General features: G+C 43.4%; 1 protein-coding gene across 1 annotated transcript in view; it reads left to right on the plus strand.

The window, feature by feature from the left end:
- CCDC197 (coiled-coil domain containing 197) overlaps positions 1-20,862 on the plus strand; it is a 259,467-nt gene extending 238,605 nt beyond the window's left edge. Inside the window, exons 8-9 of the mRNA XM_086937717.1 lie at positions 11,865-11,981; positions 16,206-20,862. Coding sequence (XP_086793843.1) covers positions 11,865-11,981; positions 16,206-16,364 — 276 coding nt within the window. The 3' untranslated portion in view covers positions 16,365-20,862. The remainder of the gene's footprint in view (positions 1-11,864; positions 11,982-16,205) is intronic.
- The last annotated feature ends 1,673 nt before the right edge of the window (positions 20,863-22,535 follow it).

Genomic DNA, 22,535 nt, shown 5'->3' on the forward strand with positions numbered 1-22,535 from the left:
GTAGACTCTTATCATTTGGACTCAAATGTATTCTCTGTAATCAAAACGTGCAATCATCAGTGCATGTATTCTTGTTTTGTAATTCTTTAATTGTGCACTGACAAGTATGGCTTTTACGTTTTTTATTAAGTTATATGTATTTACAGTACACAAGGTAATGTGGCATGTGTTGTGATGTGAAGAAATCCCTTTTTGTAAAAAAAGAATTATACCACAATATTTAAAATTGTTTAGTGGTTAATTGAATAATGATGTGATAGTTATACTCTGTTATTTAAACATGGCATAACATAAAAAAAGTGCTTGGGCCCAAAGTTTCAGTTGTTAGCACATGTTATGTTATGTTATGTTATGTTACCAATTATTTATAAAGGGCGCGTTCACCGTTTGGTTTCTTGGCGCTAGGTCCGGGATGAGCTGAGGCTGTGTTAAACTGTCCTGCATTTGAATTAAACATAAGCTTGAGCAAATAGCCAAGTCTTAAGAAGCTTCCTGAATTTCATGAGTTCCGTGCATGCTCTGATGTTAGGTGGCAGGGAATTCCAGAAACGAGGCACCAACACTGCAAATCTACAACCACCTTGTTGCTTCAGTTTATAGGTAGGTATGGTTAGCAGGTTCATGTGAGACGAGCGCAGGGGTTACGCGTGGGTAAATGCCTTTGAATGAGGTTGGAAATGAATTTAGGTCTTGAGCCATGTAGAGACTTAAAAATCAAGCAGCCCACTTTGAAAGAAGATCGTTGTAGAATTAGTAGCCCGTGCAGCTTCTTCATAAGGGGGAAACACGTTCCCACCTGGGTTGCTGAAAAACCAGCCTAGATGCTTGATTTTGAACCAACTGTAGTCTCTTGATGAGATACAGTGGTATGCCATAGTAGAGTGAATTGGCACAATCCAGGTGGGAGATCACCATGGCTACAGCCTGTATCAGTGCTTCTCTCGTGAGCAGTCTGCTAATTTTCCTAATTTTCCTAAGTTGGTAATGGCAGGTTGACATTACTGGTGTGATTTGAGTTTTCATGGATAAATCATTATTTATTATCACCCCAATACTTTTTGCTGAAGAAGATGGACTGGGGGAGCACCCAGCTCGTCTGGCCAGAGCCGAAGACTCCAGAGGTTCTCGCTGTCTCCTAACAGGACCAGTTCTGTTTTATCCAGGTTGAGTTTCAGCTGATTGCAGTTCATCCAATCCCGGATATGTAGCATGGTGGCTTGAAATTCTAAAACCGAGTCAGGGGCACTGTTCTCTGCCAGTGAGCGCGCACTGCCATGTGTTGAGCGCACACACAGGTCACATCCCAATTTGTGCCGACGCTTTAAAAAGCGAGCGGCGTGAAAAGCATTTCCTTGATGTTTTGCCATCAGGAGTACAGGTAAGGCTGGCTTGGGGCACTTTCTGTATGGGTTTGGTGCAGCGCTGTGCTGGGAAGACTGTGGGCTTTTGTTTAACTATTCGTGTTAATCACAGCCCCTTCACGAGCTGTGATTAACATGAATACTTAAACAAAAGCCCACAGTCTCTCTCGCAGCCTAGCTTTACTAACAAAAGAGTAGAGCAAGTTTAAAAACATTAAACTTGCACTACTCTTTTGTTAGTAAAGCGCGGTGCGGGCAAGACTGTGGGCTTTTGTTTAAGTATTCATGTTAATCACAGATCCTGTAGGAGCTGTGATTAACATGAATACTTAAACAAAAGCCCACAGTCTTGCCCGCACCGCGCTTTACTAACAAGAGAGTAGAGCAAGATTTAAAAAAACAGCGTGTAAGTACATAGCTGCCAAGGTTTCAGACTGCTAAATGTGACATATTCATAATTACAGTGTAATTATGAGCGACGTTTCAAGGAGTATGAGTGACACTTTCTTACAAGCAAAAATCAAGCAATGAAGAGGAGGTAAACCTATAGAGATCAGAAATTAGACCCATTTAGGCATAGAGAAACTCTAAGAAGATCTTAAGACTGGTGCAAGCGCCTGCGATGGCTGACTCATAATTAAAATGAAATTATGAAACTGTCACACATAGCAATCTGAAACCATGGAAGCTATGGTTATTTAACCACTCGGTGTATTCTTGTAGCTGTAGTCTTGATATGCCTCAGTGGACTCTAAACTCCAGACCGGTGGTGACGCGCTGTGAGGGGGCTCGCAGCTTACCTGATCTTCTTGCTTCACCGAACGCATTGGGCATTTGGGCACAGCTGGGCTACTGACGCTGTGGTCTCCCCCGACGTCGAGCTGCTGACATCGCTCGGCCGCGGAGCGGGGACGAGACTACAGCTCCCAGCCTGCCCTGGGAGATCGCCGCCCACTTCCTGCTTGGCGCGAACGGAGGTGCTTAAAGGCGGACAGCCCCCACAGAGGAGCGGGAACTCTAAACTCCAGACCGGTGGTGACGCGCTGCGAGGGGGCTCGCAGCTTACCTGATCTTCTTGCTTCACCGAACGCATTGGGCATTTGGGCACAGCTGGGCTCCTGACGCTGTGGTCTCCCCCGACGGCGAGCTGCTGACATCGCTCGGCCGCGGAGCGGGGTCGAGACTACAGCTCCCATCCTGCCCTGGGAGATCGCCGCCCACTTCCTGCTTGGCGCGAACGTAGGCGCTTAAAGGCGGACAGCCCCCACAGAGGAGCGGGAACTCTAAACTCCAGACCGGTGGTGACGCGCTGCGAGGGGGCTCGCAGCTTACCTGATCTTCTTGCTTCACCGAACGCATTGGGCATTTGGGCACAGCTGGGCTCCTGACGCTGTGGTCTCCCCCGACGGCGAGCTGCTGACATCGCTCGGCCGCGGAGCGGGGTCGAGACTACAGCTCCCAACCTGCCCTGGGAGATCGCCGCCCACTTCCTGCTTGGCGCGAACGGAGGCGCTTAAAAACAGACAGCTTCCGCCGCATCGCAGACGCGCGCGGGCGGCACCGGGCGGAGCCCGGGCAGAGGGCGGGCCGTCTGTGGCCGTCCGGGGACGACGAGGGATGGGACGGGCAACCTCCCTTGGCTCCAACGCTTGCATCTGAGAATACACCCAGGTACTGTACTACTTGTTTGCGCAGGGAAGTTGGACAGGGTATTGAATCCCTTTGAAAGACATCAGTCTTACCCTTGACCTTACGTAAGAGGAGTGGCAGAAACCCACGCAGCATAGAACTGTGGCGAAAAGCCAGGAATCCTCAGGGGAATTATGTCTACTCATCCCAACACTCGCTCGGCTGGGAATAAATCAAATAAAAAACCCACCCCTAAACCAATCCGGGGGTAAACTATAAAGGAGGGCGCCCCTGTAAGTGGGAAGAAACCAACTGCAATTGACTTAATGTTAAAGAAAGTGACAGGTGAAATCGAACGTATGGAAAGGAGTTTATCCTCCTCGCCTAACCTTAACGCCATCACTCAAACACCCTCCAGAGATGTCTTAATAGTAGATAGCCCAAATACTCAGGGCAGTGTATCCAAACAACCAACGATATAGAGGACGTCCCCTGTGCACAAACCTCAGGCTTAGAAATCTCTGAGTTTAATGATATGACCCTTAGGAAAAGAAGGAAGCGATTGGGGAGAAATAAGGGACATCAGAGACAGAGGAAAGAACCACCAAGAGACAATTCTCTAACACGTACCCAAGAGCACACAATAGCAGCAAATGACTCTCAAGTAGAATCCGCACCACCAGGGTGGATTGACACGGTAGTTTTGGATTTGAAAAAACAGCTAGAATCTTTCATCACGACACAATTAATGCCTATCATAAGTAAGGTGGATAAAATAATGTGTGAGCTCGCCAAACAATCTAAAGCCCTAGAGCTCACACTTATTAAAAATCCACTCGTTCCACCCCAATTAATTGAGGAAGTCACAAATGATAAGGTAGACTCAAAGAGAGCGCAAAATAACAACTGTGTTAGTCACTCCCACCAAGAAATAGTCCAGATTCACGAGGCTCCCAAAATTGCCCAAAACCCCAAAGGGGGTAGTAACGATAACTCCAGAGGGAGACACAATCAAGGTTCAAGTAATACCCAAAGAGAGAAACCGATCCCACAAACTCTAATGCAATGGAGACAGGATGATCGCACCCAGAGGGAAGGGAATTATATTAACTGTTACACAGACCCCGACCCCTTTTACAACAACAACGCTCCACACATAGATCTCCCCCCCGAGGAGTGTCCTTTTGTAGTTATCTTTGCAGGGGTCCCGGAAATTAGGCCAAATGAGAGAGAAACCCAATATCAACTGCTCTCCAAAATCTCCAAGTGGCTGAATATCCATAGACCCTTAAACATTGGGGATAGAGGAGAGATAGCAAGTGTAAGAAGGGCAAGCTGGATTGGGGGAAGAAATAAAGACATTAGAGGTGACTGCATAGTTGCACACTTTACGGACACTAGTCTGGTTGAGTATATTTTGAAAAACTCCAATAGAAACCAAACAAGTACCATTTGCGCACTCCCACTCGGGTATTTTTACCCTAGATTCAGGAATAACAATTATGGGGGTGACGAAGGAGGGTGGACGCGGGTTAGAGCACAGCGCCCACATAGACCGAGACTAGCAAGCCGCCCTGAACAGCCCTACCCCCCCAGAGATCGTGCACAATGGACAAATAGATTTGCCCCACTCCAATCACTAGAAGATATTGATTGACTTACACCCACAGAAATTGATAGTGTAGTAAGCCTGGCTACCAGTGGCTGCTCTGGCCTAGAATCACGGGGCACACGTGGGACTGAGGAAAGTATCCAACCTGGGAGATTGGACTTACCTCGGAGGCAGGGGGGAACTAAATTATCCAATATCGATTTACCTATAGCTGGGGAGGACAGATTAACTTTGACACCCATAACAAAAGGCAAGGACAAGATGGAGGGTCTGACCATCCTTTCTTGGAATATCGCAGGGTTGGAAGCCAAATTTAAAAGTAAGGAATGGTTGGAATTTATAAAATGTTTTCATGTCATAGCACTCCAAGAAACTTGGGCAAAGGACTCAGGCCCATGTCAATTGGAGGGCTACAAGTGTTTTTTTAGACCCGCCCAAGGAACAAACTCGGGTAGGGCAAAAGGAGGCCTAGCAGTTTATGTGGACTTAGATCTGAAAGGTACCTGGTCATACCCAGATTGTTTGTCACACAACATACAAACAGTTAGACTTCACCACAAGGGGGAGAGTCTACTGTTTGTAAACTTTTATAACTCCGGTCCAGTGGAAGGGAAATTCCCAATATTAGTGGAGCTGGAAGGCATACTAAATGAGGAACTAGAGCAAAGGACGAAGGAGCCAGAATCAACTGTTCTGTTAATGGGGGATTTTAATTGTCATTTATGCCCCAAATTACTCCCTACAACCCCTGACTGGTCAGCTTGCCCATTAGAAAAGGGCCCCCACTTTTCTCATTGTAAAGAGGGAACAACTTTGATGAAGTTATTAGAAGACTTTGCCCTCATTCATGTCATGGACTTAGCTGCTCTCAAGGTAGGCGAATCCCTAACACCGACATTCAAGGGCAGAGGTGGGGGGTCCATAATAGATTACATAATGATCTCAGCTAGCGCAAGAGATCAGATCTTAAACACTAGGACAGAGTGGAGTCCCTTCAGCGATCACAATCCCATTATAATAGAAATCAAAGGGAACGATTTAACTAAAAAAGACCCAGGGTTGATTCATCAATCAGAAATTCAACCAATAGCCCAAGGGAGACGCTTAAGGTGGTCAGTGATCAACCCCTAGGAATTTTATGTCAAATTAGTGGATGAAGGGAAAGCCCACATAGAGACCTGTTTAGAACACTCAACCGAGGACAAAGGAGTAGTAGAGGCGATTGAGAACTTGACTAAAATAATTGAGAGACTGCTAACAACCAAGAAGCCCGCAACGCAGTCATCTACGTCAAGATGGGTTGACTCTACCTGTTCCAAAGCGCTAAGAGATCTAAAACTGAGCCTGAAAAAAACCCCAAGGGACAAGGTAGAAATCGCTCGCTGCAGAAAAAACTACAAAACCAACTAAAGATCAGGAAAGGGACCCTTCAAAAAGAAGTATGGGCAGACCTAAGGGAGGCTGGTGAGAACAAAGACTATGCCCAGTTCTGGAAAATTATAAATAGACCTTGCTTCCACGACTCAAATTCCCCAGTCATCAGCTCTAACATCTTACCAGAACACTGGATCGCTCATTTTAAATCCCTGTATAATCAACAGGAGACGGACACTGCTGATGGAATATGGAGGGGACCAAGGGCAGATAAATTTGAACTATCTTTGGATGAAGTACTCAAAGCAATCTTAGGTCTAACACGAAACAAAGCCTCGGGCCCGGACGGGACCCCCCCGGATCTTTTTCTTAGCAATACTGAGCTATGGGTCCCAATGGTAACAAGAGTCTTGAATGCAGCAATCAAAACGGGTCTGCCGAGATCATGGTCCACTGCGGTGATTGTCCCTATTTATAAAAAAGGCTGTAGGGACAGCCCGCAGTGTTATCGACCAATCTCGCTCATTGACGTCTCCGCCAAGATACTAGGAAGGGCACTCCTCAATCGACTAACAGATTGGACTGACATCAATAACACCCTGGTGGATACCCAGTATGAGTTCAGAACAGGCAGGTCAACCACCGACCAATGCCTTAACCTTTACCTGATCACTGCTAAGTATACCAAGGCGTCTGAAGGCACCATGTACATGGGGTTTATTGACTTAGCAGCAGCTTTCGACAATGTTAACAGAGCTAAACTCTGGACACTTATGTCTAACCTAGGCATTGACCCGGATCTCATTAACATCTTAAGGGAGCTACATTGGAACACCACTGCCAAGGTCCGCTACAGTGCGGGGGGGGGGGGGTGAGTACTGATCCCTTCCCGTGCTCGGGCGGGGTGAGGCAGGGGTGTATCCTGGCGCCATTCTTGTTCTCCCTCTACATAAATGGCCTGGAGAATGACCTCGTAGCATTGGGAACTGACTGCCCTAAGGTGGGCACGCGTCATCTGCCAGTACTTTTGTACGCCGATGACGCGGTGCACCTAGCCCGAACGGCTGTTGGTCTGCAACTTTTAATCAAGGGTTTCTCGGATCTCATGAGGAAATTGGATCTCTCCGTCAACATGAAAAAATCATTCATCATGATAGCGGGGAAGAAACCTCAAAAGAAATTTGTATTCAAACTGGGGGATCAGGTCTTGGACACTGTTAAAACATTCCCATATCTGGGCCTCTTATTTGACGAGAAGTTAAACTTCGTCCCTTTGATTGAGGAGAGGGCAAGGAGACTAGTCTCAGCTAATGGGGCTATACTGAGCTTTGCACGTCGAATGGGTCGTTGGTCTCCAGAACAGGTGATGACTCTGTATAGATCAGTTAGTATTTCAAAGACCATCTACGGAGCAGAAGTGTGGGGCTGCAGAGATGCACAACTAATCCAAAGTGAGGAAGACAAATTTTTTAAAAAATTGTTAAAACTTCCGCCGAGCATCACTGCAGCAATTACTCATGAAGAGCTGGGAACCACATATATTGCTGACATTATCAGACTGAGACCTATACTGGCCTGGCTCAAAATTTGGACAAATCCCAATGCAGAATTATCCAGACAGATCATCCAGGATTGCTTGTTGAAAGAGAAATGCCTTCAAATCCCATGGCTGAAATATGTTAAAGACACTCTGGGGGTTATTGATGAACAAATGCTATTCCTGGACCCCTCCAGGGTGGACATATACTCCAGACACTCCGTTCAAAGCCTATTGTTGGATACATTTAATGGCAGGAGGAGGGAGTTGGATTTAGGTAAATCCTCGGCAGTTGCCCACTCCCTTGTCTCTAATCAAGTTGGCATGGAACCGTACCTCTTTTTATTGTACAGTCAGCACGAGAGGTTTTTAATGACTCGTTTTAGGCTCAATTTGTTGCACCATATTTTAGCTTATCCATCAGGTTTCACTCAAACAATTGAGCAGAAGGGTGCCTGCGGCTGCGACAATAGGTCTCCGCAGGACACCCTTCATTTTGTTTTATTGTGTCCTTTTTATAAAACACCGCGCCAAAGATTTTTAGTGGATGTCTTGAAGGACTCAAATATTATCCATGCTAAACCTGCCTTATTGTTTTTGCAAAGAGCCATTGAAACGCGAACCCTATTTGCTGTTATAAGTTTCCTTAAAATTGCTTTTAGATTGAGAAACACAAGGGGATGATGAATGGTGGGTTAGGGAGGTACCTGAAATATTATTATACGGGGTCTTGTATCACTGTTGCTCACAGGTTTTTATCTTTCACAAAAACCCTTCTTTTTACCGGATGTCTTTTTCTCTGTCTTCTTTTTAACAACTGTCACGTTGTTCAGAATGTTCTTTTTTGTGATTATATTTTATGATTATTATGTATTTTCATGATGGTTTTTAACCTTCGAAATAAATGAAAGAACTGAACTGAACTGCCTCAGTGGACCACTTTCTATAAACACACTTGATAGCCTTGGATTGTAAACATGGTGTCCTGCTCTTTTTTTTTTTAGAGGATTAGGACACGTTTTTTATTATTCAGCCGGAGTACGAGATGAAGGCGGAAATAGAAGCAGGGATAGGAAAACTGTAAAAAAAAATTAGAAATCATAAACGAAAATGCACCTATGAGAGGGAAATAAAGAGACAAGCAGTGTTGGGGGGTGGGGTGGAAAAACGGACATTAGTTATCCACAAGTCTAGCCACTCCAGCATTCGGCTTCTCCAGCAGTGGGCCCCTGAGAAAATCTTTGGGCCCCTGTGCTTGTTATTTTTTTAACTAGGCACAGTCTCTCTCACTAACTCTCATTTCCTAGAGTTGACAGTCCATGCTTTCCTAGTTCAGGGCATCCCTCCCTTGCAGATGATTTGGCCTCGCGCCCTGCGAGAGAAAAAAGAGTTGGATTAGAAGGAGGCATAGAGTCTTTTGGGGGGTCCACTGCCATTGATGTAGTATCTTAAAATAACTAACTTTTGGATGGGCCTCCCTTAACCCTCAATTATGTTCTTCTATTGGCTCCTCTGAATCCCCCTCAAAGAATTGTGTCTGTAATTGCACTTCCCTCCAATTATGAAGTGCATTTGAGGTGGCTTGCAAGAAGATCTTAGCAATTAGAGTTGCATATAAGCCAGAATGCGTCCCACCATACTCCTTCCAGGTGAGTAATTATTGAAGAATTGTGGACTGTGGTATGTAGATAGGTCATGGACCCAGTTTTCCCCGTATTGGGTGCACCAGTAGAGCATGTCTCCACTGTTGGATATGTGGGATATTTTGAGATTGCACTATGTCCTGGAAGGGTCTAACTAAAGTACGTCGGTTATGCCTATCACTTGCAGGCTCTACCCATCGCCCATCTAATTTCTTCTCCCCTAATTTCATTCTGACCATTCCGTTATAATAGCATTTTCAGCAGAAGAACTGCATGTACTTTAGGCAGTCTATGGACCCTCAGCCGTTGGAGTCTTGTGCTTTTCTAAAACTGTGTAACCAATTCATGTCATGGCGTGCGTGTGTATCCAAAAGGCAAATCTGCCTTAAGCCCCTTAAAGTGGGTTGTATGCATGGAAATGCACGGTCTTTTCAGTTTTTTAAAGCAAATGTTTGGAGTGCTATTTCGCGCTGCGCACAAGCGCGGTCTGGTTCCTGCCGCACACAGCCATGGCTGCAGCGCACAGGGACCCTACACTGCCGCACACAGAGGAAAAAAATTAGAGGGAACATTGGTATTGTTGATGGAAATATGAGCTGTAGGTCATCTGCATAGTTAAAGATGCACACCTTCCTGTTTTTTTAGGACTGAATCAATGGACAGAGGTAGAGATTGAATAAGTGGGGAGATAATGAAGAACCCTGGGGTACTCCACAGGTTAAACTCTTTTCAGGCGCAATGAAGTCAAATAGATCAACTGATTGTGAGCGGCCCTCCAAAAAGGACCTTATCTATCTAAGGGCTGATTCCTGGAGGCCTGCGGCACGAAAACAGTCAATAAGGGAGTTATGGTCGACCGTGTCGAATGCCGGGACAGGTTCGACAGTACCAGAGCCTGAGAGGATTTGTTGTCTATTTCGTTATGAAGGGTGTCCAGGACGGTCAATATGACTGCTCGGTGGAATGAGCTGGGCGAAATCTTGCTTAGGGGGATTGAGATATACTGACTGTTCAATGAAGGCACATAGACATCTAGCTACATGAGATTCAAGTACCTTAGCCAGGTATGGAAGGAGCGAAATTGGACGGTAGTTGGTCAGTATCTCAGGGTCGACCCCCTGGTTTCTTTAAAAGGGAACAATAATAGCCTCTTTGAAGGCACTTGGGGCAATGCCCTGAGTCTATGACTCATTTAAAAGACAGAGTGCAAGCGTAAGAAATAAAGAGTTAACCTCTTTTAGAATGTAGGGTGGGCAGCTATCCATTGCTGATCCTGATTTAACTTTGGACAGGAGGTCTGGAAAGACCAACCTGTCGATCACTGGGAACTGCTCCAAAAAGTGGGGGGGTTCTGATTTTATTGACCATGCCCTGAACGTAGTGTCCTTTAATACTATCCTTGAATGTGAAAATGTATCCATAAAAAAGTGTTGAGAATTACACAACTCTTGGGTTGGTGTAGGTTTCACTGTAATTCGGTCGGGGTTAGACAGTTCATTAACGATGAAAAAAAAATATTTAGACTTGTTTTAGGAGTTCATGATTTTGGCGAAGAAGTATGTGGTCTTAACTGTGCAGATAGCTTTTTTATAGAATTTAAGCACATCAGTCTAGAATGCCAGTGTTGTCGAATTCCAAGGCTGCCTAGACTTATTTGCACTTCATGCCTATTTATTCCAATTTTCACTGCCTGTGTCTTTATCTCTTTTTTGGGTTCCTGTTTTCCTGAGCTTTCTCAATTTGTAACTGTTTTCCTTTCTTTATCTTCCTTCTTCTTTCTCCCTTTCTGCCTTTGCCCTCTTCTGAATGAAAATCTGATGATGAAAAAATAAGTCCCCGTCAGAATGCATGCCAAGCACCTGCGCAAATTAAGCACTGTAGGAGGAGGGGAATTGTATGTTCAAAATGCAGAAACTGTAATAATATCTCACTATAGATCTGTACTTAAGAAACACGTTAGTTTTCTTGAAATGGACTACATGTTCTTAGTCTTTCACTCCTAGTTCCGTTTTATAACTGTTTTAACATTCTAGTGGCAAGAGGTATTTAGGCGAATGTATGCAATTTTTGCTTTTTGCTTAATACCTTATTTGATGCAAGGGGCAGAAATGTTACAAAATGCTCCAAAGTTTGCATCAGTGCAACATTTCACGTAATCTTGAGATACCTATTTTCTTTTTTTTAAACTCATCTCCCATTTAAAACTGAGGAATAATTTGGAATTTTACACTCTTTTTATGAAATGGGTTCTCATACCATTTAATATTATTATTACTATTTCAGTGACATTCATAAACCTTAAAATGTGCCATTGGTATGGCGTGTTGCACAGATTCATCAACACAACGGTCAGTATGCATATCACAGTTATGTTTTGCACAGTGTAAAGCATGCACATGGAGACACTTTGCATATACTGCATAAGTGCACTTTTGCAACGACATTTAGACTGACTAACCGTAGGCACTGGGCGTTCTGTTCAACGTTTTCTTTCATGTGTCAGTAACACCGACGAAGGTGCAAAACTGCACTGATGCAAGGGCAAACCATGTAATCAGAAAATAGTACCATACTGTATCCCACCCCATAGCGATTTCCTATTCTCAAAGCTTCAGATTATCTGTCTTCTGTCCAGGTTGTCTTTCAGAAGTTTCTCTAATAACAGATGTTCACTAGCACAGATCTGATTTCTCCCACTGCCATTTCAGAGTACAGAGCTGAGCCAACTGTTACTGGCTGTCATGAACCTCGCCGAGCATTGTTACATGCACCACTACGGCCCTCCGGAGGATCTTCCTTTGTTGAGAAAACTGGATATGATCAAGGTAAATAGTAAACCAGAACTGTGTACCTAAAGTCAATGTCACACCATGAACCTGTCACACTTTGTATTCTTAACAGTGGATAATGGATGAAGTTGCCCATGTTGCCCAGACCCACATTTACTAGTTAAAATAAGAAATGTGGGTGTCAAATGTGGGTGTCAGATTTTCATTTTAGGCATGGTGGTGAATTTGGATGTGATTCCCCCATGTGAAAACCCTTGATCGCCTTCTGGGCTTTGAAGCAACTCCTTTGAGAAAAATGAGTTATCTCTCATGATTCTTCCCATGAAATTATGGTCATTGGCCAAGAATGTTGAAATGAGAACACGTTTTTCTATAGATTCAGAAATATTATTTGGTCATCCATCTCAGAAAAATTCATAACATCCTGAGAAACAATATACCTCCAAAAGCAGCAGCAACTTTTTGTCAGCTGATCCAACTGGGTCAAACTGCAGCTTCACCATTGAGATCAAATCAGCAACTAAAGTGTAAGCCTTCTTTATTCATTACAAAAATGAGGCACCCCTGAACACCATATTGGTGGAGAAAGTGTTGTTCTAAGTAAGCACGTCCTTTGCACCAGGCTGCATTCAATGTGGGAAATTAGGTGCTTTACTATACAATCCACTGTTAACGTAAACTTGAAATGTGAGGGAAGTATGTATTTTACTCATTAATGTAAAAATATGATTTTAAAGGGCTATGAATACTTGAAGAGGCAGAACCCTACCTATGTGCAACATCTCCTTTCTGCATATCTATCCGACTATTCATCAACTGTTGCTTAATAACTCTTGTAATTTAATGCTTTTCGAGTTTTTGCATTTCCCCGTTGTAATACCTTGGTGTCCATTTTTAGATATTATGAGGCATATTTGCAGATAGAACTGAAGTTTCATTTTGTCCGCAAATGAGTGGCAGATTTTCGAAAAGAGTTGCAGTTTGCGCATTTTATTTGTCTTCTTTGCAACTGACATCTCCTTTTCAGTATCTTTTATTTGCACTTCTTTACATAAATGTGCAGTGGTTTCAAAATTGCTTTTTCTGTGAGTTAAAAGTAAACAAATTATACACCTTTAAAAATATATGTATTGACAATAAATATATCTGTATGTATACGCAATAATGACTACATTCAGAGTTACTTAAAAGGGCATTCATTTTAAAATATTGAACATAAGTCAAATATGAAACATTTAATCACGCAACTCACTTTGAGCATGGTTGGGTCGCAGAAAAAAATACGTAACTTTGAAAAGATAAAATCAATCTCCAGGGCTTATGAAAAATAGTTGTCCTAGTCTGTATGAATTCAAAACAACTCATTTACACATTCTCCAGCTAATTCCCAATGATAGTGAACCTATTGCAGTGCTCTTTGTAAACGTTTAAATAGTACTTCGTTCATTATGTGGAACTATTTGTACTTCACAGTACATTACTGAGCACCCATACTGCAGCAGACATGTAAACAGTAAACAATAAATATTGAGCTTTCTCTGGTTATTAAACCCTAAGGAGCTTACTGGTTTGATAGCACGGTTCAGCACGTTACATAACACCACCAACCCAATTTGGAGCACACTTAGATCAGCAAAAGGAAATATTGCTTAGAAACATGCATAACCAAACAGCAGTGGTCGAATAGTAAAACACCACCATCCATACAACAGAAACATTTGGAAATTCATCTCTGGACTACCAAATGTGCTTCAGTGCCATACACTAGGTAATTGTGTGTTGTAAAAGTACCAAATACCCATAAATATATTCAATTTTGTGTAACTGCAAACTTTTCTCATGTGTTCTTATGTGACTTCTGAGCTAACCATTTTAATATGTAAAAGATTGCATAGTTTACAACAATGTTAATAGATTGGAAACAGTGCATTTTTATAAAAATTAACCAATGAATAAAAAAATAATTTGGTGCCCTCTTCATTTCTTGAACTAGTAGCAGTCGGATGACAACTATATTAAAAATTATACTTCTACTCAGTCTGATCCAATTTTATCCTATCACGACTTACACTTTTTGCACTGCTTTTTTTCAGTTGCCTCCTTACATTTATTCTTTATCTGCACCAACAACTTGCTGATACGTGGGTCATAAGGTTCTCACAGTCTTCTCTATATCCTTTCGACTGTGAATGTACTGACTCCTGGGTAAGGAGAACCCATATGATGTAAAAAGTGGCAAAACAGATCAGCAACTGATGGGAAAATTTTACCTACCCTTGGGTTTGTCTTTCCCAGTTTGCATGACCACGTTTATTTCAATTACACTACATACAATAGATCTCGTGGTGTTTTTCACTTATAAAATACATACAAAAAATGAATCTTTGTTATGTCATGGGTCTTCTGTGAATTGAGCTTTTCTTCTCCGACTCCTAGATACTTTCTGTGTATAAATGCTATAGGTAGGGGCGTGTATCTAGTCTTGAGTCTTTAAACTGGCCCTTGGACCCCCTTTCCAAAGTATTGTGTATTGTAACTATTTTGGCATACCATCTTCAAAATGTTGCACAGGAAAAGGAAATATTCTAAAGGTTTCTTGTCCTGCTGCATTTCTCAAGGATTTAGCACAGTGAGCGAGCTAGGTTAGCACTCTAGTCCTTTATTAGAATGGTGATCTTCAAAGTCAGCTGTCATGGAAAATAAATCATATAAATGTGTGCATTGTGAACATGATGCTTCCTATCAACTATTCCTTTATGTTACTTTGCAGTTTTAACAATGCATGCTACCATCCTCCTGCATGGATAAAGTCCAATTTGTTTTATTTGTACAAATTAGAACATGTTGTTGAATGTAGGACTATGTCATCAAATGAGTTTTGTATTATCAGTTACACTTTCAATGTGATGTGCAATCATGTGAAGTCGTGCCAATAACAAAATTACAATCATTCATGGAAACTGCTTAGTAGTAGTGTCTCCAGATTTAAGAGTGTAGGGACTAAATTGCAAATGTGCTCCATGTTTGCTCTGCAGAGGGCTCAGACTAGTATCACAGAAAGGGCTGCACTCCTAATCTGGAATACCAAATGTGCAATTGTTCTTGTCGGTGAACATTGAAATGGGGGAGCTCCCTCATCCGTAAGGGAGTGCAGCTCTGTGTAAGTGAGGAAATCCCTTTGCCATGGCTCAGAGTCCTATTACCGAATCATGCCCTGTGGCAAAGAAGTGGCAGGCATTGGTGAACATTCAGCAAGCCCCCTGTGTACCCCCCGGGAAGAGTCATGGAGGTCCCCTCAGAATCTAGTTAAGGGGGAGTGCAATCCTAGATTACACCATGAAAAAAGGAAGTGTCCCTGGACCTCTTCAAACGGGATGCCAGATGGACAGATGCAGACACTGAATAGTAGGGGACATATTTACAAGCACCTATCGCCATCAAAACGTCCCTTTCAGAGACGTTGTGATGGCAATAGGGGCCTCGCCTTATTCACAAGGCAGCATTAAGCCACTTAATGTGGCTTAACGCTGCCTTATAAATAAGGACCCCTTTCACACTATGCTTAGCGTGAAAGGGGAGGGCAATGGGTGTTGCTGTGGGCGTTCCACCGCAACACCCATTGATTCTGACGCTGCCTCCTATTTACAATGGAGGCGTAAACGCCAGAATTAAGACCAGGGAAAACCTGGTCTTACCCTGGCGCAACGAGGAGAACATTTTCATTTCCATCGTTTTTGCTGTTTTCATGTTTGCTGCGTTGTGCAGCACTCATGAAAACAGCAAAAGACCAATGACTGTTTATGTACAGGAAGGTCACCCTTCCTGCATATACACAATCATTTTTTGAAAATGCCGTTTTGCTACTTCTATGTGTGCTGCATTAAGCAGCACACATAGAAGTAACAAAACAGCATTTAAAGGTTGTTTATGTTCAGGAAGCATTTTTCTAATAACCATATGGCCTTCCAACACTATTGCTAAATTGAATACAAATTTCACTTTAAAAAAATCTGCCTAGTATTGTTAACTTTTGTGCTGTAAGTATAGGTCTCAGCAGTTACACTAGTTATTCAACTTCATTTTTCATTAAACTGTTACATGACAGTGTTGTCTGGTCGCAGTTGTATCCTCTGAAGGCAGCATTTATAAAAGTATTCGTTTGTGATGGTTGTAAAAATAGAATCGTAGGACCACCTCAATGAATTGTATATATTTACACTGTCCCTTGTCTCATCAAACCTTGTCTTTTTGTGTCCCCAGGAATATATTTTGGAAAAAATCCAAGTGCTACAATTAAGCAGAAGACAAGTAGAAACTGCACCATTTGGATCCTATCTCAGAAACCAATATAGAAAAACTAAAACTGTAACCAAAAAGGAAACGTCGCAAATAAACAGGAGACTGTCGGGGCCAGTTTAGTACAAAACTTGTCTACTAAAAAGCTTGATACGGCGACATAATAATTTACCAGATTTTTATTTGCAATACCATATCAGCAACGTTTTGAGCAGAATAGCTTGGTGAAGTACAACTTGGTGCTGGAGAACAGGTGCAGCTTGGTGGCTGAGGGCAAGTTGGGGAGATGGGTTGGCCTGAAGGCTAGGGCGCTCGACCTCTTAACTGGGGAACCGGATTCGAGTCTCGGCAAGGACGCACAACATCCTGTGATTCTGGGCAAATCACTTAATCTCCCCGTGCATAACAAAAATGAATGTGCCCTCATGTAATGCAAATGGTGCTCGTGTAAAGCGCTCCGATACCCAATACCTTTGAGCCAAGTTTGGCGCTATGTAAAACTGTGTAAAAGAAAAATAGTGAAAGGTGGTTTTAACGTCTTAAGTTGAAGACTGAAGAAGTTAAGAAAGTCTCTAACATAAACAAGTTATAGAGAATCTCTATTGTAAGGCCTGCTCGTGAGAGTCAGAAATGTACCTCCCTTGGTTTTACCCTAGGTTTTTAAAAGATCTCTGACTTTTAGAAGATTCAGAATGACTCCAAGAACACTCCCGGAAATATGAAACACAGACGTCAGAGAGTGCCACTATGTCCCATTCTTGCGCATTCCCCACTAAGTAGAAAAATGTGCATGAGCAGGTCAGGTTGAAATTAAATATGCATTTTCGCTTTTACCTTTTATTTTCATCCTTGCTTTACACCCACATGAAACCTGGGGGCATTCCTTTTCCTTTCACACCCTGAAAAAGCACTTTCTCTTCCCTTCAATAAGGTATTTTTACATAGAGGATTACATTTTATAGATTTATATGGTGTGGCTTATCAACTGTGAGGGTATCCAGGCACTCTTCATGGGCACGGAGAGATTAAGTGATTAGCCCACAATCACAGGAGGTTTGGCAGAAGCCAAGACTCGAACCCCGAAGCTCCAGCCCCTGCATCGGCAGATCTGGCCGCTGCACCGCATCGTCTCCTTCATGTGATTTCAATATAAGAATCTACATCCAAAATGTTAATATCTGTGAACCAAGAAAATTGTGGTTGTACACTGCATTGTGCATGGCAGTGAAAAACTGACCCTGCAGATACATCTTCTGTCACATAAGTGCATTTTCCCTGGTGAAAAAGTTTACTACTGTGTAATTTGAAATCAAAAAGGACTTTTCAGTGCTGCACCAAATCTTTGCGAATCGAGTCCCTCCTGGCTCCCCAAAGGGACTGGAATATACCACCAACGAGTCTCCTAAGATGTCCATGAAGTTCTGAAGTTAGTGATTGGAGAGCTGGAGTAAGCATTCACTGTCTCAACACATTCCATGAATAGTTTAAACAAGTCCTCACTGTTTCAAAAATATTTAAGGGGAAGGGAAGTTTGGAAAAGCTGCCATAAAATTTGATAGTATGATTTTGTTTCCTTCCTGTCTGCAAGACATTTCAGAGCGATGCAAGATGTGGTACCTCATGGATGCTAAAATGTTTCATTAGGACGTGCAGCAGCTCCCTTGATGTCCATAAGCCATTTTATGTGGTAGTTGAAGAGGTCACTCTTTCTGAGACCGTTTCATGTGGGATTGTTGTAGTTCCCTCCTAGATCTCAAATAATTAAATAAGAAGCTTTAGCAGGTGCATCGCTGTTCCTAAAGTATGAGTTTGAGCCAGTCACCAACTCTCTCCAAAGTAGTCACAAGTATTTAAAGAAGATATCTCTCAGTCACCAGAACATTTAATTAGGAGTTAAATCCCGTCTCCCAACGTTCCCAAAACAGTGTGTAAGTAGGTGGAGCAAGTGCACCCTGAAGATTCCCAAAGCATTTCATAGAGAGGCAAAGCAAGTCACTTACTGGTCCCAAAACATTGCATGGGAAGATGGACCAAGCTACTCTTTGTTACCAAATAATTTACAAGAGATTTACAACTCTATTAAGTTTCAATTGCATTTTCAGCATTTGCAGGAAGTCCTCCTTGTGCCCAGAACCTGTCATGGGTAGTTGACTATCTTAGACTAGGTTGCAAAAGGAGCAGCCAATAAATAGAGCTGTAGCCACCTTGTAGTTGTACACAAGTGTGGACCGCTCCTTCATATTAGGGTTCTAGACCCACTCACTGCCTTTTTTACTCACTTCATTGGTCCTGAAGAAGCGCCAGGGGTCGTTCTGACGCTTTAGACGGCGCGAAACATGTTGACCGAAAGTTACTGATGCACATTATGATCAACCATCTTGTTTTGATGTGTTCACAGTACCTAAATGGCATCTCAATGTATGAGAAACCATTTGCGAAGCCGGACCTAGGCCATTACAGCTGCTCCATCTTAGGTGAGGGAGAAACCGTTCTGGCCTTCGCCGGCGCCATCTTGTGAAGTGCTCTAGGTGCTGGGCAGGGCTTTCTGGCACCATAAAAACCCGGAAATGCAAGCGCTCAGCGCGCGCAGCGGGCACGCCATAGGCGTGCCGGAGTCGCACCAGAGGCAAGCCCGTCTGTGCCCGTCCGCGCCCAGGACTCGCCTAGCGCCAGCCATGCTGCCCGTGGGGCTGTAGCCTCGGGCGCCTGGTCTAAGACAGGGATCAACTTATAAATTTCGGTAGGATAAATAGCAAGGTGACACATTTTATAGCTCATGAGCCAACGGTGGGAAAGATTCTCATATGTGGACTGATTAACAGTCGGTCACTTGTCAAGCATCATGCTGATGTTCTAGGTTTAATTGAAGACATGAGTTTAGACGCTCTGTTTTTGACAGAGACATGTATCACTGCCAAGTCGATGGTGGAAATACGGCTCGCTTGCCCTAACGGTTACAAAATCATTCACAAGCCAAGAATAAGAGGCAGAGGGGGAGGAGTGGGAATTAATTTTAAGGAGGAGTTGAACTTTACGTCCCTGCCGATAGATGAAGTAGAGGGGATAGAAACTATGGGCTTTACGTTGCAGACACTCAGGGGTAGCCTATTTACATTACTGCTATGCTACAGACCCCCCGGCAGTACCACGCAATATCAAAATCTCCTAGATATTGTCACCAATTTAACCCTGACACATACTAGAATGATCGTATTGGGAGATTTCAACCTTAGGGAGGATGGGAACTGCAGCAGCCACCTGAGAGATCTAAAACATACGTGTGCTAACCTGAATCTCGTCCAGTTAGTGGAACAGCCCACGCATTAAGGGGGACACACTCTTGAGTTACTGTTCTCCAATCAGGCTACCTCCAAGATACTAAATATACTACCCCAGTCTTGGACCGACCACTATTTTATTCAGTTTGAGATTAGGCAGCCCCGCTCAAAGGTCAAAACCAGCCAGCAGAATTCCTACAGAAGCGGTAGGGATTGGGCAAAATTAGATAAGTCTGGTCCTCTCCTACCTGATAAGGAGGATAATTATTTTTCATCATTGGTGACTGTTGAAGAGAACTACAAAAAGGACACCAGATATATGACTGATACTCTAGATCAGATAATCCCTATAAAGTGGATAAAAAATAGGAATGAAATCATGGCCCCCTGGTACAATGAAGACCTGAAACAGCTGTGTACATTTCGCAGGAAGGCGGAAAGAAAATGGAGAAGGGGATACACTGAGGAAGGCAATAAAGAATTGAGATCAATACAATTGAAATATAAAGAACTCATTCTCAAAACAAAGGCCGAATTTTATGCTACCTCCATAATCCAAGCGCCGAATGGAGCAAAAGCCATTTTTTAAATCATCAAGGACCTATCTTCTCCTCCCTGTTTAAACAACAAGGTAGCAGCATCACAAAAACTATGCGATGACATTTCTCATTATTTTCAGGACAACATCACAAAAATTGTTAATATACTTAATCCCAACAATGAATGCCAAGATGATTTAGAACAACCAGTGGTTGATGACCCTCCCCAGCCAATGGTCTTGGATAACTTTCCGGTCCTCACTGATGACGTCTTTAATAGCTTGGCGCATAGTGTCATGTCGAGGTCCCCTTTTGATCCCCTTCCTCCTAAAGTCTGGAGAACTTTTGGTAAAGACACCTTCCCATGGTTGAGACAGATCTGCAATCAATCACTGGTGGAAGGAATTTTCCCGGACAGCTGGAAATAGGCGGTGGTGACCCCGCTGATCAAAAAACCTACCCTTGATCCATCAATCCCAGCGAGCTTCTGGCCCATCACTCTCTTGCCCTATCCAGTCAAAATCCTTGAAAAAGTAGTCAGCTGGACGCTGTCGTGCTTTCTGAGGGATAACCTCCTGCTTGATAGAGACCAATTTGGGTTTCGACCAGGCCATGGGACTGAGGCGGCGCTTGTCACCATGATAGACAACCTGCGCATGCGAGCCGACAACGGGGATGCCACTGTTTTAGTGCTTCTCGATATGTCGGCAGCATTCAACACAGTAAATCATCCCAGCCTAGTGGAGAGACTTAGGAGGCTGGGGGTGAAGGGACCAGCATTCCAATGGCTCCAGTCCAATTTGATGGAGAGACAACAGATTGTGTCCTAAGCACCATTTTCCTCTAGCAAATTGCCGGTAATATACAGAGTGCCGTAGGGTTCTGCGATCAGTCCTATTCTCTTTAATATATACCTGCAGCCCCTGCTTCCTATTATTAAATCCTTTGGAGTCAGCTTAGGTAATTATGCTGATGACATTCTCTTTAGAAGGTGAACATGCGATCTCCTTGGATACTTTCCAGCAGTGCATGCAATGCACGGCTGGCTGGCTCAGGAGAAATTCCCTTCAATTCCATAGCGGAAAGACCGAGTGCTGTATTTCTCCTCTGCAAGGATACTTAACCTCTACCCTGTGAATTTGAATTCACTCCTGAGGAGGAATCAATTGCACCGGTCAAGAAGGTACACAACCTGGGGGTTCTAATCGATGACAACCTCCAGATGGAGTCCCATGCAAATAAGACCGCTAACGTATGTCTCTCCTTAATTCGGTTACTACGAAAAATACTTCCGCTATTACCCACTGAGTCACGCTCACTGGTGGTAAGAAGCACAGTGCTAAGCAGGCTTGATTACTGCATTTCTCTGTTTTCGGGTGCCCCACAATACATCATCCAGGGACTGCAGAGAGTACAGTCTGCAGCGGCGAAATTAGCACTCAATAGGCCGCGAAGTTCATCCTCTACCATGGCTCTGAAAGAGCTGCATTGGCTGCCTATCAACGAAAGGGTCCCGTTTTAATCTCTAAGTCTGATCTTCAGAGCAGCGCATAAGCTAGGACCAATCCCCGTGCAGGAAAAGTTCATGTGGTACCAACCCAAGAGGCACCTCCGCTCCTCTAGTGCCGGCCTTCTGTCGGTCTCCAGGTTCAAACGGGCCAGGGCAGGAGGGAGGGCATTCAATGTGGTGGGTGCCCGCCTCTGGAATGAACTTCCCTTGAATCTGAGACAAGCAGACACCCTGTTAGAATTCCGAAAGAGACTTCAAACCTGGCTTTTCCCTAATGCTATGATCTCCGCCTCCTATACACTCGGCTCGACCTTCTTTTCCACCAAGGTCTCCCTCTTCAGTCAGAAGCGCCAGAATACCCATAGGGTGACAATTGCGCTATATAAATACTGAATCAAATCAAATCAATCTAAACACAGCTCGTATTTAGACCCAAAAAGCATTTGTGACCATCCTGCTGAACTATTTGTGAGCTCAATTAAAGTCTAGGAACATATTTTCACAAGACAATTTATAGAAACTTTACATTTGTCTTTGGATAGTGCCATTGCAAATTCCTTTCATAGGAAAGGAACTGAGTTCGACAGACTGTTTACTCTCTTACAAACATGAGCGATTTCCTGTCTGCCTTAATACAAGTGCATCATATCTAATAGCATTTGTAATACAGCGGACAGGACGTCTGTCACGTTTGTGAAGGAGTAGCCTGTCCACCGAACTCAAAACTAGTTAATCATGTGGGCCAGAATGCAATGAACATAACAAGACCCCTAAGAGTTTAAACTGTCTGCTTCTTGCACTGATCTCCCAAAATCTCTAATCAGTTAGTACATGATTCACTATTTTGCTTCATTTTATATTTTCACATTGCAGAAAGATGATTTCCAGCACAACTTTAAAAGAACACATATTGCCAGCTAAAGATAGGCTACAAAGACCCAATAAAGTAATTAATGTTGTACTGAAT

This window comes from Lissotriton vulgaris, chromosome 9, assembly GCF_964263255.1.
Source record: "Lissotriton vulgaris chromosome 9, aLisVul1.2, whole genome shotgun sequence".
NCBI lineage: Eukaryota > Metazoa > Chordata > Amphibia > Caudata > Salamandridae > Lissotriton > Lissotriton vulgaris.